Below are 14,125 nucleotides of genomic sequence, written 5' to 3' on the forward strand. Positions count from 1 at the left end.
CACATACCAGAGTCAGGTATTGGTCCCTCCCACTCTAAAATGTTGTCTTTCTGTGGCCATTTTACACTTGGTTCCCTGAAAAATATTACACTTGGTTCCCGGAAAAAATAAAACATCCTTTTCAACTGGGCTTCAACGTGACATTTAAATAACTATTGTTGGTTATATGTGGCACTGGTAAGTGTTTGTTCTATTTCACATACAACTGCAGTTGTTGTGTTTGCAACAATATTGGAGACAGTTGGACTAGCTAGCCAACGTCAGGCTAAAACAGTTAGCTTGCCCGCTAACCGCGATGACCGCCACACGTCATTGTTGAATACTCCTTTTAGGATTGTAAGGTTGTGCATGTGCATTACACACACACGTTTATTAGTGATGCACGGTTATGCCTCTGTTTGTTTATTTGTGGCTTTTGATGAGTAGTTTGTAAAGCAGTGACTAAGGTGATCGTTCAAAGTTGGAGATGTCTGCAGTATTCCAAAATGCAGCTAACCTGGTGACAGAACTAAGACAATGCTACCTGCCTCTGGGCTTTATGTAAAGTAGTCGGTTTTGACTCTGTTTCTAAAAGACAAGGTATGTAGTCAGTCTTCAAAGTTTACTGTGATCTTCCTGATTATTTCTTGTCATTCAAAAGAGTAAATTGCTGATGTACTTCCAGGGTATCTAATGCTGTAACCAAATAGAAAAAGGACAGAGACTAGGAGCAGAATCAGTGGATCAGCATGGACTATGAGCGGAGGTGAGTTAAACGTTAATTTTATACTTTTCCCCCCTGTACATGTGTCAGACAAGTTCCTCACATTGTCTCTCATGTTCCACAGGGGTGGGCGAGGTGACCGCACAGGTCGCTATGGCAACACCCACAATGATCACAACTTTCGGGACATGGACTACCGAGGCTATGGCCAAGAGGACGAGGAGGCAGGAACAGCATATGATGTCAGAGCAGAAGGGGACAGACCATACAGCCGTGACGAGCAATCACTGGGTGTCCGGGACTTCTCACCTGGTCGTCTCCTAGACCGCCCGGGGTTTCACCAGAGAGGAGATGGGCGAAGGGAGATTGGGCGTGAGGGGAAAGGGCTCCCGTGGCCCCCTTGCTCTCAGTCGCAGCCTGATGTAGCCCTTTCCATGCTCCAGAGAGAGGAGGAGGGATCCAGACGGGAGTTTGAGCCGTTACGGACTGGCCAGCAGGAAAGGGGTCGGGGGAGAGGGAGAGGTGGAAGAGGCTTTCCTGAGAACAGTGCCTCTCATTCAGGAAGTAGGGATGGCAACTGGGGTCATGGTGGTGCCCATTCTGAACAGATGGAATACAATACGTCAAGACAGAGAGAGGAGGACAGGTTCTCTCGTGGGGCAGTGAAGAGGAGGGTAAGCCATAACAAATCCATCTTCTTTATAGAGCTGCTACAATTTTATTTTGTTGTTGACATCAATTGCTAATTTGTGACTGTTCTATGCAGGCTTTTCCAGTGGTGGCAGAGGAGCATAGCTGTGGGAGTGCTGGTCCAGACCTGTCCCTTGAGGAGTTGGATCAGAGGGACCAGGACTACCGTGCAGATCTAGACCACAACCAGAGGCCAAGCAACATCATAATGCTTCGCATGCTGCCACCCAATGCCACTGCCAATGAGGTAAGTGTATGTCTCCTGGGTATGTTTGTCTCTACAGTGGTCTGATGATGCATGGGTCTTGTTGTTGGTAGGCTTCAATGGCAATAAGACCTCTGTGTTCATAGATCCGGGCACAACTTCAGGAGCAGGGGATCCAGCCAAGAGAGGTTCGCCTCATGAGGAACAAATCTTCAGGTGAGAACTTGTCCATTGCCCCGAATTCTTTTTTTCTGTTCTTTACTCGTCCTTTGTGTCACACTCATCCATTACCAGCTCTTTCATTTTCATTGCTCTTTAAGGTGACTTTCCCTTATCTGCTTAGTCTCCTCTCTCTCTTAAGTATTAGTGTCCTCCCTTTCCTTTTCCTTCTCTCTTACTGTCACAGTCTTTCTTAATACTCTGACCGCGGTATAGATAACTGACACAAAGAACACATTTATATACTTATATACAGACTTTTGCCTAGATTTCTGCTTTGATTCTTTGGTCTGCTGGTGTCTGAATTCTTGCTAGTGCCCACAGGGTAACAAAACATCCATGCACGCTTCAAAGGAGAGCCCTATCCATATTTGCCTTTAATACAAGAATGCACGCATACAGCCATAGGTTATAGATCTTCACTCCATGGATTTAATTTTCCTTTTCACCTTGGTTCTTTTATTGTCTTTACCCTTTCATGATTCTGCCTCATTCATCTTGAAGTGAGATGTGTCTGAGTAGATGAACAATGCTCACAAACTAACAGTGTCAACTGAGAAATGAGCAGCGGAAGCAGAATTTGTTTGATTGTGTTTGTCATTGTAGCTGTTTTTGAGTGTGTGAGTGTCAGGATATAAGTGTTGCAGCTACCTCTCCGCTTGCGAGCGTCATCCATACCACTCAGAAAAGCTTGTCTTTTTCTAAAGGTTTCCCATTAAGGTCATTGTCTCACTGGCCTCCCCCTTTGCTAACTCACTGGTTGTCTGTAAGGTGTGCCTATCTGACTCGGGCACACTTACAGTCTCCCGCACTGCTCTGTCTTTCTCACCCCTACATCACCGTTTCTCTGTTTTTAGGACGAGTTTTAAATGTTTAAATGATGACCTTTTGTGATTACACGCCATGTGATACCATACACAGTGTTGTTTAAAAAAGTTATAAATCTAAATATGTTGTATAATGTGTTGTCAGTCAGTTATAGTAATGCATGGACAGGATATGGAGTATTTAAGATGAGACATTCCACCACAGTGCTACATAGTTCAGACTGCACTCTGACTCTCAAAATAGCAAAATAGCTATACGTGTGTGTGTGCGCGCGCTAGTGTGTCTGTATGCGTGTGTGTGTGTGTTCTGCCTGGGTGCTTCATCATTCAAAGCCAAAGCTCAGACTCAAACCGATGAGTGGGTAGGATTCTCCCTCTCTCTCCCTCTTTCCTTGACCCTGTTGAGATACTTGACATTGCGTCCTCCCACCCTTGCAGAGAATTTGACAGTGGCTCTCCAACTGGCTGTCAAGAGTGTTATTTACAAGGGAGAGAGGAAGCAATGATTTATTTTATTAGTGCTGATACAGGGTCTCTCTCTCCTCTGGACATGAAGCACTAACCCCTCACTGCGTTGTTGTTATGTTGTTGTTGTTGTTGTTCGGTTACCATGGCGCTGGGCGGTGTCCAGGTCAGAGCCGAGGATTCGCCTTCGTCGAGTTTAATGTCATACAGGAGGCCACCCGCTGGATGGAGACCAACCAGGTCACTCTCCCCTACACAGACACACATACACATATATACATGCATACAATGGGACGTATGAGTTAATATCAGGACAAATGTACAGTCACATCATGCCCTGCCATGTGCACATGATGCATTCCAGTATGGTATAGACACACAGAGTGGAGAAATGACTTGTGTCCCTGAGGTAGGTAGGTCTTTATACGTTGAGGGAAAATTCCTCTTTTCTTTCTACTTATTCAGAATTCCACAAACAGGCAAATTCATGTTACATCATGCTGACGTCTGTCTGTCTGGGGCTCAACGACATAGTTTTCATAACTGGACCCTCCCAGTCACATTTGCTCATCATTTGTCCAATACAAGCTCCTCTTTTAATAGAGGACTCCTCTTTCTTCAGTGACACGTTCTCTCTCCTAAGTATACAGTACCACTTCTTGGATAGTATGACATATAATTTCTCACATGGTCTATTGTATGTTGAATCAGAACCAATATATTACTTCATTTTCTTGTTTTTGAACCTTTCATATCTAGGTCATCTACCATTATTACATCTTTAGGATGAAGCTATTGTCTATTTGGGGGGCGAAGGTGGTGACAGTGGGATGGGATGTGTGGAAAACTGTGAAAAGGTTTCCCCTTAAGGGGGGAGGGATGACACAATTGAACAAAACACATTGTGTCCTTAAAAATGGACACCGACACACTACAAATACACCATCTCAGTCCGTCCCAATTTCCTAAAGCTGAAGGTTGCAATTCTCTGGTGTCCTCTTTCTTTCAGCCTCAGTTCTACTCTCTTTCTCTCTGTCCCCCCCTCCCTCTCATCCCTTTCTCTCTCTCTCTCTCTCTCTCTCTCTCTCTCTCTCTCTCTCTCTCTCTCTCTCATCTCTTGTGAGATGAGGCCTTTCTCTGGCATGTGTGGCCTAATTATCGCTGATAATCATTCTTTGTTCCCCCTCCCTCTCTTTCTTTTTCTTTCAGGGAGTGCTGTTGATTCTGGGACAAAGAGTGTCGATGCACTACAGCGACCCAAAACCGCGTGCCAATGAGGACTGGCTCTGCAACAAGGTTGTGTGTGTGTTTGCATCGTGTGGCATGCATACATGGAAATCTAAATTCGTATGTGTGTATTGTATGCATGTATATCAGTCTCTCACAAGTCTTTTAACAGTAGGTCATGTAACATTTCAACAGTGTGGTGTGCAAAACTTTAAAAGGAGAGAGAAGTGCTTCAAATGCAGTGTGCCTAAATCAGGTAAAGTTTAACCCAGCACCTGTAAATATCACAACTATTCTCCCTTTTACAATAACATAAGCACTCTCTCACCATATAATGATAAATAAATGGCATGCTGTCTTTCCCCAGAGGCTGAGATGAAGTTGCCCCAGTTGCAGAGGGATTTGCCCATTAGTCTTCAAAAGGAGGGAGCCCAAGGCTTATTGCCTTTGCCAGTACCCTACCACTCTTCTGGTCCTACTGTCAACCCAGGACATGCTACACAGCAGGCAGATGTTGCTAATGACAGTAAGTCCATTTCTTGACATTTTTCCCACCATGGCAATCTCTTCTTCTATTCAGAAAAAACTACTTTTTGTGTAACCTTTGTATTTTTGTTTTTTAATCCTTATTTATTTTATTAATGGATTTGATTTATGTGTACTTTTGGAAAGTATTGTTTAATATCGATTATGGCAAATATTTGCAATATTTTATCATGTTTTGAAACAGTTTTTGTCTACCTAGCTATAGCTTGCAAACCAGAAGGGGGCATCACAGGATACTTGCTTTCACAACACTGTATATTATCTGGTACCTGAGTTGTTAAATCTTGTGTTTTAAGAATATAATGTTCTCTCATCCTCTCCTACACCAGCTCTGATACTAAGAAACCTTGGCCCGCACACTTCATTGGAAGCTATCTTATCTGCTCTGGCTCCATTTGCCACTCTCTCCCCATCCAATGTTCGCTTAATCAAGGACAAGCACACACATCTTAACAGGGGCTTTGCCTTTCTACAGCTCTCTACCATAGTGGTAAGAAGCATGATGAGGCAGACACACACATTCATTCAGTGCTAGACAGATGTATTGTATAAAATTGTGTTCAGATTATATAAATCCATAAACAAAACATTTTGTCATTTTTGTGTACTGATGATTTTGAAATAAGCTTTATCCAAGCACACATAGGCAATTACACACAAATGCACCCACAATAACTCACAGGTCTCTGTATGTTTTATCAACAGGAGGCATCTCAGCTGCTCCAGATCTTGCAGGCTCTCCAGCCAGCTCTCTCTATTGACGGGAAGACTATTGTGGTGGAGTTTGCCAAAGGCTCCAAACGGTAGACACTCACACACCCAAACTTGGCCGCCAAGAAAGCACAATAGCACTGCACATTTCTATTTTCACATTTTCTATTGCACAAAGAACAATATTTTGGGTTCAAATCAGCAATTACAATGTCACATTAAAACTCAAGTTGGGCATGTGAATAAAGTGGATCAGAGATAGCTTTGGAGAAGTTTACCTAAAACAAATTAGTAGCCTAAAAATAGAATGTCTGTTGTATTTTTGCATCACAAGAAAAGCTGTTTTGAAATGTAGGTCACTAGGCACTCACTGAAACTCTCTCTCTATTATATGCCAGTGATGTGTTCCTGACAGATGGCAGCAGAGTGAGTGCTGCTACAGTGGCCAGTACAGCTATAGCTGCCGCACAGTGGGCTGTCACACAGGTAACCTGTCTGAATGATTTATCAGTGCAGCAAAGAAAATATGAGGGTTTCCTTAATTTCAGATTGTAGATTTATGATTGTATTCTCATGTGTTTGACTCATTTTTAAAAAATCTTTTTCATTCTCAGACCACTCAGAATGGATCAGGTGGAAGCCAGAGTATAGATACAGCAGTATATCAGCAGGGGGCAGCAGTAACATACAATCAGGAAGGAAATGAATACACTGGGATAGACGGCACAACTTTCAAGGGCCAGGCAGATGCCAGGGTTGCTGCTTTGCCCAGTGCAGGAGCAGCCCTGATGGGGGCATACACAGGAGGAGCAGTCCCAGGTTGGTATCACATATGCTAAGTATATAGAGCATATTACATATGATCTATATAGCTGTATGCATTTGAGTTGAACTTGGTAGTACAATTGAATTTAAGCCACCTGTTTGTGTGTGCGTGCTCATGTGCAGCTGCCATTTCATCTGAGGCAGTGACATCTGGATCAGCAGTCGTGCAGCAGCCTCTCATTCATACACAGACTGCTCTCATCACCACAGCTACCACCACACCAGTCACACAGGTACGGTATTACTCTTTGCTTTTCTTCTTTGTCTCTTGTGTTCTTGCATTATTTCACGCCATTACTTTCTTGTTTTTAAGAGCTCTGTCTCTCTGCAGGTTGAGATAGTGGGAAAACCACAACCAGCTGCTCCCAGCCAACCTGCTACCCCAGGGACTGAACATGAGCTCCAGCAATACCGTAAGGCTTTGTGTGTCCAGTGTTCCCTACAGGTTGAGAATTTATTTGTGGTGTTCAACCCCAAAGGGGTATCCAAACAGCTTTAGGAATTGAGAGTTAACTTCAAAAACGCATTGAATCTTCAGTAATAACTGCAAATAGATGCACATTTGTGACAGACATTTCAGTTAGGCCACTCTTTCAAACTAATGTACACACACTTTTGATTAAATGAACAAATCATGCATACAAAATTGTTTTTGGTTGGGTCACTACTAGGTGTTAATTCTGTGTTCATCTGGATGTATTTGAATCACGATACTGCTGATTAACAGTCAAACTAACCTTTTATGATTAGTTAAAGGTTTTGTAATTTGATATCTGACTCTGAGGTGAATGTTCTGTGTCTTTGACTGTAGCTGTGCCAGATGTGTCCACATACCAGTATGACGAAAGCTCTGGCTACTATTATGACCCACTCACAGGACTCTACTATGACCCTAACTCCCAGGTAAAGAGTGGTGAATGTACTGCAATCTAAATGTTATGCCAGCCCTTTTTGAAAGACCTGTCTGAATGTGTCCTTTTACTCAGCATTTCAGTCTGGTTTTGTGTGGCCCTCCTCTTTGCAGTACTACTACAACCCTCATACTCAGCAGTACATGTACTGGGATGGCGAGAAGCACACCTACATTCCTGCTGCTGCCGGCCAGTCAAACGCTGAAGGTGCTCCCATGGGCATTAGCCCTTCAGACTCACCGTTTGTTTCCCCTGGCAGCAAGGAGAAAAAAGACAAACCCAAGAATAAAACTGCTCAACAGGTACTGTACATACTGGATACAAGTTCAGGTACTGATAGATGTGCACAGAAAATGTACCTTTTTTTTTTTTTTTGTTGCTTTTTTTCTTTCTTTGCACTTTGTTTTTTGATAGGACATTTTTACAACTCTATAAATAGGGTGGACACCAACATAAACAGCTGTTAAATTTCAGTATGTATGATTCAACACCTGTTAGTGGACAAAATAACAGTAATACCTTACAGTATAATATAGTTGAGTTAAAAATGAATATACTATGGCCAAAATTACCATAGTTAATACTTACTATAAGTATTAGTTAATACTTACATATTCTCAACAAAAACTGAACATTTTAGACTTCACCAAGGTATTATTTATTGAAGGGCTATGACATTTCGGATTCAACATTTCAAAATTGTAAATCATCCTCTGTTCAGTCCATTTAACTGGCTAACTTGCATCTCTTGTGGTTTATATTAATAGATTGCCAAAGATATGGAGCGCTGGGCTAAGAGTCTCAATAGACAGAAGGAGAACATGCGTTCTGTCTCCTCCTCCCCTGCCGTCGGCTCCACAGCGCTACCACCTGGTTACACTAGGGCACCTGGCCACAGTCGCCTAGATGACCGCAGAGAATCTGCTAGTGCTGACGCAGGCTATGCTGTTCTGGAGAAAAAGGTGCGTGAGCCCTACACAGACGCATATGTTTAGCTGTAAACATCTGTGTACCTTCAGGGTAGCAGGGCATCATAGTGACTGGGGAGACTGTCCATCAACCAGAGAACTTGAGCTTAGGCTCCTACAACCACTCATCGTGCCCCAGTACAAGTAATAAGACAATATTTGTACACAATAAGGTCTTATTAACTGACCTGGTAATCCCACCTATTTTGCTTTTCTGACCTGCAGGGGGCCCTGTCTGAACGGCCTCCGATGTTTCTGGACCAGATCCGACAAAGTGCAGAAGTAAGGACCTGGTCACAGTGATGTACTTGTTATGTATTTGTGTTGGTCTGTTTTCCTCAGTTCCTCAGTCTTTGATTATCGCATGTTATTTCTGTAGTGTTCCCCACCTCAGCAGCATGGTCTGGTCCCAGCCTACAGTGGAGAAACTGACAGTGAAGAAGAAGGAGGCGAGAAAGATGAGAGGGAAGGAAGAATGACAGACTGGGTTAAACTGGCTTGTCTGCTGTGTAGGAGGCAGTTCCCCAGCAAGGAGGCCCTCATCAGGCACCAGCAGCTCTCTGAGCTACATAAGGTTGCTACACAAACAGTTTGAATATAATTTCACACCATTACATTCATTGCATAAATGATTATTAAGGAATATCTGTTCACTCACAGCTAGAAAGTCAACTTGTTTTCAGTGTGTTTACATTGTTGTCTCAAACAGTCTTTAATATCTGTTATCTAAAGGGTGTCTAAAAATTACACCGTTGCAGCCTAATGACATTCCTCTTGTAATCATGTCTAAACTTTAACTTCTTTATCTGTCTGCCCTCAGCAAAACCTGGAGCAGAGAAAAGTCCAGCAGGAAGCAGCAGGCAAAGAGGTTGGTCAAGCCTCAGGGTCTGACTGTAGGAGTTGGACAACATTGTGTTATTATGTTTGTTACTGATTGAGTGCAATTAATATTGATTTCATGGTCCTCTTTTTGCTTTGGTTGCAGAGACTTGCAGATGGACCTGAACCTCCGGATCCTAAGAAGAGGAAGTTTAACCCTATGTAAGCAGCAGTGAAGTAACAAACAGACTCTCGATGTTGATGTCTATAGTTGTTTCAAGTTTACAGTTGGTGTTAGTTAGTTGGTGCCGAAATGGTCGTTTACAAAATACTGGATACTACCATGCATTGCTCCTCTTGTACGGTTTATGTCAGCGTTTTCTATTTTAACTACAGCTACGTATGGTGATGTTCTTGTTTGCCTATTGCTTACGCCATACAACACACAACTATGCCAATACAACCATTTGCCAGCAATGGTGGATGTGACTTTACATACTTTAAGGTTTGTGTGTGCACTCAACTTTGTTTTATTCTCTTTCTCTCTTTAGTGATGGGATCACAGGCACTAGTCTTGGTGCCAGGATGTTGCAGGGAGGTGTGAAAAAGGGGCTTCTGTTGCGCAATATGCAAGTGGAGTGAACCCTCACCCTGAAATCTCAACTTCCTGACCCAGACAGGACAATGACGAAGCCTAGCACGCAACACTTCATCATTAACATCATATAGACATCTGTAGATAAACTTGTTAATATTGGTTTGACATCGCAATTACCTCAACAGTGGTAATACACTCACGAACTGATCCTGTAGCAGTGAATGTCAGGATATTGCACAGAATGCACTTTTTTGCTTTCTTCCTGAATGATGCAGTTTTGAGTTCTCCCTTGCTTCAGAGCTTGTGTGTCATAAACAAGCTTTATGTGGTTGGGAAACATTTGCCGTTGGAAAATGAAAGATCAATATAGATCTTTATGGCAGCAAATGGGATTTTCTAATATTACTGTCTATGCACCATATATTTTTTTAATTTAATGCTATATGCCTTGTCATTCAGTGAATGACTGATCTGGGCATGAACTGTGTACACATTTTAGAAGAGACTGGCCTCATGAACTGGAGAGGATCACACTAACAGTGTGTAGATGAAAAGTGTCTCAGTTTGGCATAATGCAGGTATGAATTCACAATGTATTACATAGTTATCGCTGGAGAAAGTTATTTTCTATTTCTGTATTGTTCAATAATGTGACTGTTTCATCAAGCTCATGTAAATTAATTCAGAATAACACATTTTCATCATTATCGATTATTGATGTCTTGTATGAGCAAGAGTAGCTAATATTTCGACATTTTTACCTTGAAATTTCCAAAGCTGTGTTTTTGCAAATCGGTGGTTAAAAAAGAGGAATATAATGAAAGTCTTGTAATGAGGTCTCTAATGCAACATCTTGGCCTGCAGAAGTTTGTTTGCCCCCTCAAATGAGTCCTCTACACACCTGTGCTCATGTTGCGGCTGTTTAGTTTCCATGGCAACATCACCAAATACGGTTCTCGGTTTGCTCGATGGGATCATCAGAAATAAACTGAAGTTAGTTTTATCAACGAGTTAACACTAGCTAACCTCTATTTCTTAAGTTTACTTAGTAAGTTAACGTTGATTGTTACATTTCGGTTACTTTATAACGGTTATAATGTAAAGTTACAAAGGTGAACTCAGTTTAACGGGTTAGCTAGCTAACTTACTGTAACTCGGCAGGCCAATCACATAAAGTACTAACTAGCTCAGCTAACCCAGTCAGTTCAGTCAGTTCATTATTAACAAACCATTATTATCTGCTTGTCAGATAGCAACTAGTCCGTTGTAGTGAACCGCTAGTTTTTGTGAAAACAAGCCAAATTGACCCAGAATGTCTGAGATGGACGAAGATGTAGTCTTGTCGGACGTAGAGGGAGAGGAAGAAACGCACCGAGGATTTGGAGAGGACAAGAAGGTATAGTTACCAGAGTGATAACTTCTGAAGAAATATAACATTAGACAACGAATCACGCCGTTAGCATAACAATATTTGCCTAATTTTTGCATATAGTCGTTACCTGGAAGTTGGACTAGTCAGTTTCGTGCAGTTTAACGTTATATTAAATCACAATAATTTTTACAACAACAGTGTCACAGTAGGTTGGTTTAAACAGGTAGAATAAACAAAGTCACTCTACTATTCCCTTAAAAATTCCAGGTCTCATCCCTTTACCTACCCAAACAAGTCTTGGTTAACCACGTGTAAAATGTGAAATGCATTACATATTTGTTTGGGAGTATGCACCATTTAACCCAAAACATTAAGTTAAAGGACGGGGTCTCTAGAAGGGGACTGTATTACCTCCTTATAAAACTATAGCGTGTGTAGCCATATATTAACGTTTAACCACGAGTAAAGAGATTATTTTGGTGGGTCTTGTAGTACATTGAATCCCCTGTGAGTTAGTACCACCAACAATTTGGACAAATATAGTCCTTTGATATCTTCCCTCTTACAGGTACAGGCTTGCCATTTGACCCAAGAAACCATAAACCAGGGGCTCTCATTACTGTGCCAAACAGGAAATGGACTTGCACACGCATTTGTCAAACTGGACCTAAAAGACAAGTAAGTAGGCAAAAATACATGCAAAGTAAAACTGGCTGCCTTTGCCCTGTAACTTTTAAGTTCAGGTTATTCTCCTTTATTTGTGGCTTCTCTTTGATTTTATACTAATTTTCCCTTTGTCATCACTGTACTCCTCAGAGGACTGAATGACATAGGTGCAATCAGCCGTTATATTCACATTCGTTTTCTGGATGTATCCAACAACCACCTTACTGATCTTTCTCCTCTGGCATCTCTGACCCAGCTGCTCTGGCTGAAGGCAAGGATCTCTCTTCTTTATTCGTTTAGAAAAGCACATCTCTGGGGCCGTCAGCATCATTCACTCTAACTGATGGTAAATCTTGAATGCAACTGTTCTTCTGTAGGTTGACAGTAATGCTGTGGCATGCTTCAAAGGGCAACCTTTTGCTCAGTTGACGTACCTGCAGTGGCTGAGTATGGCAGTGAACCAGCTAACAGACCTGGATGGCCTGGTCGGGCCTGCCTTGGAGAGTCTCAATCTTACAGGTTGGTCTGTTGGTTTTATGTCAGGATAAGTGGCGTGTCTATGATACCATGTGAATGACATATGATGATGTATTAACCCAGTCCAGAGTTTCCTAAAGTGAGGTCAGTCAAATAAGGAATAGTTAACTATCACTATTTTTTTTTAAGTTAGGGAAGTGATAACAAGACATAGGGGTGGTTTATTTGATTAGAAGGGGGTTAACTATCCCATGTGTTATCATTCAGTCTTATGTATAACAAACTGTTATCCATCAGCTATATTTTAATCAAATATCTGGTGCCTAATATATATTTTTGGAAAGGCCTTGACATGACATTTTGGAACCTCTCTGGCAGGTAACGGTATTCAGAGAGTCAGTGGTCTTCAGAGTGGCTGTTTTGCCAACCTGGTGACTCTAGAACTCAGGGGAAACCACTTGGATACCACTGATGGCATCAACCTTCCGAATCTGCGGCAATTATATCTGGTAATAAAAGTACCCTGCTTTGGTTAATATCACTAACACACTTGATGAGGTAATGACCCATAGAACAGATTGCCTGTAATTATTCTTGCTCTCCGTTCAGGCCCAAAACGTTATCAAACACCTGGAGGGTTTAGAGAGGTTAGAGCGCCTCACCACCCTTCACCTTCGAGACAACCAGCTAGATACTCTGGATGGCCTCAGCCCCAACATGAAGTGTCTCCAATACCTCAATGTCAGGTACACACTTGAATTACAACAGGACAGATCAGAGTCGTAATGTTGGTTTCCATCATCAATTCAGTAAAATACCAAATAAAATTTTACACCCCAGATTATATATCCCATATACTTCTGTCTGTGTCTCTCTCCCTTAGAGGCAATGCAGTCTTAGATGAGAATGCCCTGCAATGCCTCAGGCTTGTGTCAAAAACTCTGCGAGCTTTGGTCCTTTCTGAGAATCCTCTGGTGGAAATGACAGACTACCGGCTGAGTGTACTGATTCTCCTGCCACAGCTGGAGCGACTTGACAAAGATCCTGTCTCCCCTGAGGAGATGACTGAGGCCCTGGAGAGAATCAAGGTAAAGCTAAGAAACTTCTAACTTTGTGGCATGGTCAGACAAAAACTGCTCCTTTGCTGGTTGTTCTAATGACATGTATGTCATTTCAGGAACTTAAAGAAGAGGAAATATCAAAGCCATAAGATTTGCAATGATGGCCAAAATGAGGAAGTGTTTGACTTCTTTGAAAACACAGGTTTGGTGTGTATAGGTGGGTGATTGTGACTGTGTTGTATGAAACAAATTGTATATCTTGATAGAGTATCTTGTATGATGCACTTTGTATCATCCGTAAATTTGGGTTGCTTGTCATGTTCTTACACTATTACAGCAAATCTATTTTTTCAACAATAAAATTTTGAAAATGTTATTTGTGATGCATCCAATAACATGTACAAATGCAGATTATCAGCTAGATTTACAAAGCAATGTGTCAGTGACTCAGGAATAAGAAATGAGGGAGTATTTTAACCTTTTGTTGCTGGCCAAACTGTCCTGTGTTTCCCTGAGTAAGGATGAGAGGGCAAAATCTGCCACCATTTCCCTGTTGGCAGCCATCCAGCTGCAGCTTTAAAGGGACAGTGACATGAGCTGGATATGTGTGGAAAAAAATCAACGTATGCATACTGGGTTGTACTGTCCACATATTGTATCAAATAATGCAATCGTTTCTGATTATTACTAGTAATCTGAAGTTGTCAGTAGTATCTCCACATCTCACCATCACACAGTTGCCACAACCAGGAAGTCAGCTTTCCACCTCACTGAAAATACTGTATATTTTATTATTATTATTATTCATAAGTCGTGGGTGCAATTTCTGTCGTTG

The 14,125-nt window shown here is 41.9% G+C and overlaps 2 protein-coding genes across 2 annotated transcripts; both read left to right on the forward strand.

Moving 5' to 3' along the window:
• The first annotated feature begins 20 nt into the window (after positions 1–20).
• rbm10 (RNA binding motif protein 10) lies at positions 21–10,421 on the forward strand. The gene is made up of 23 exons (XM_044209732.1): positions 21–177; positions 665–745; positions 828–1,377; positions 1,470–1,640; positions 1,745–1,814; positions 3,276–3,349; positions 4,319–4,405; positions 4,532–4,592; positions 4,704–4,862; positions 5,212–5,372; positions 5,588–5,685; positions 5,992–6,079; positions 6,208–6,412; positions 6,542–6,651; positions 6,750–6,831; positions 7,230–7,321; positions 7,443–7,631; positions 8,097–8,291; positions 8,523–8,579; positions 8,677–8,871; positions 9,118–9,165; positions 9,283–9,338; positions 9,668–10,421. The coding sequence occupies exons 2-23, from the start codon at positions 729–731 to the stop codon at positions 9,756–9,758; spliced, it is 2,856 nt and encodes a 951-aa protein (XP_044065667.1). The 5' UTR covers positions 21–177; positions 665–728; the 3' UTR covers positions 9,759–10,421.
• Positions 10,422–10,572: 151 nt separating this feature from the next.
• On the forward strand, positions 10,573–13,666 carry lrrc23 (leucine rich repeat containing 23). Its single transcript, XM_044209770.1, has 8 exons — positions 10,573–11,110; positions 11,655–11,764; positions 11,903–12,023; positions 12,130–12,271; positions 12,608–12,738; positions 12,839–12,975; positions 13,113–13,317; positions 13,407–13,666. The coding sequence occupies exons 1-8, from the start codon at positions 11,027–11,029 to the stop codon at positions 13,437–13,439; spliced, it is 963 nt and encodes a 320-aa protein (XP_044065705.1). The 5' UTR covers positions 10,573–11,026; the 3' UTR covers positions 13,440–13,666.
• The last annotated feature ends 459 nt before the right edge of the window (positions 13,667–14,125 follow it).

The sequence above is a fragment of the Siniperca chuatsi genome, linkage group LG10 (genome assembly GCF_020085105.1).
Source record: "Siniperca chuatsi isolate FFG_IHB_CAS linkage group LG10, ASM2008510v1, whole genome shotgun sequence".
Classification (NCBI taxonomy): Eukaryota; Metazoa; Chordata; class Actinopteri; order Centrarchiformes; family Sinipercidae; genus Siniperca; species Siniperca chuatsi.

Excerpts from the sequence above, each read along its gene's own strand:
- rbm10 (XM_044209732.1), top strand. Across the intron at positions 1,815-3,275 it reads CATGAGGAACAAATCTTCAG|GTCAGAGCCGAGGATTCGCC; the intron begins GTGAGAACTTGT and ends GGCGGTGTCCAG. Across the intron at positions 5,686-5,991 it reads TTTGCCAAAGGCTCCAAACG|TGATGTGTTCCTGACAGATG; the intron begins GTAGACACTCAC and ends ATTATATGCCAG.
- lrrc23 (XM_044209770.1), top strand. The coding sequence starts at position 11,027 with ATGTCTGAGATGGACGAAGATGTAGTCTTGTCGGACGTAGAGGGAGAG. Across the intron at positions 11,111-11,654 it reads GATTTGGAGAGGACAAGAAG|GTACAGGCTTGCCATTTGAC; the intron begins GTATAGTTACCA and ends TCCCTCTTACAG. Across the intron at positions 12,739-12,838 it reads ATCTGCGGCAATTATATCTG|GCCCAAAACGTTATCAAACA; the intron begins GTAATAAAAGTA and ends CTCTCCGTTCAG.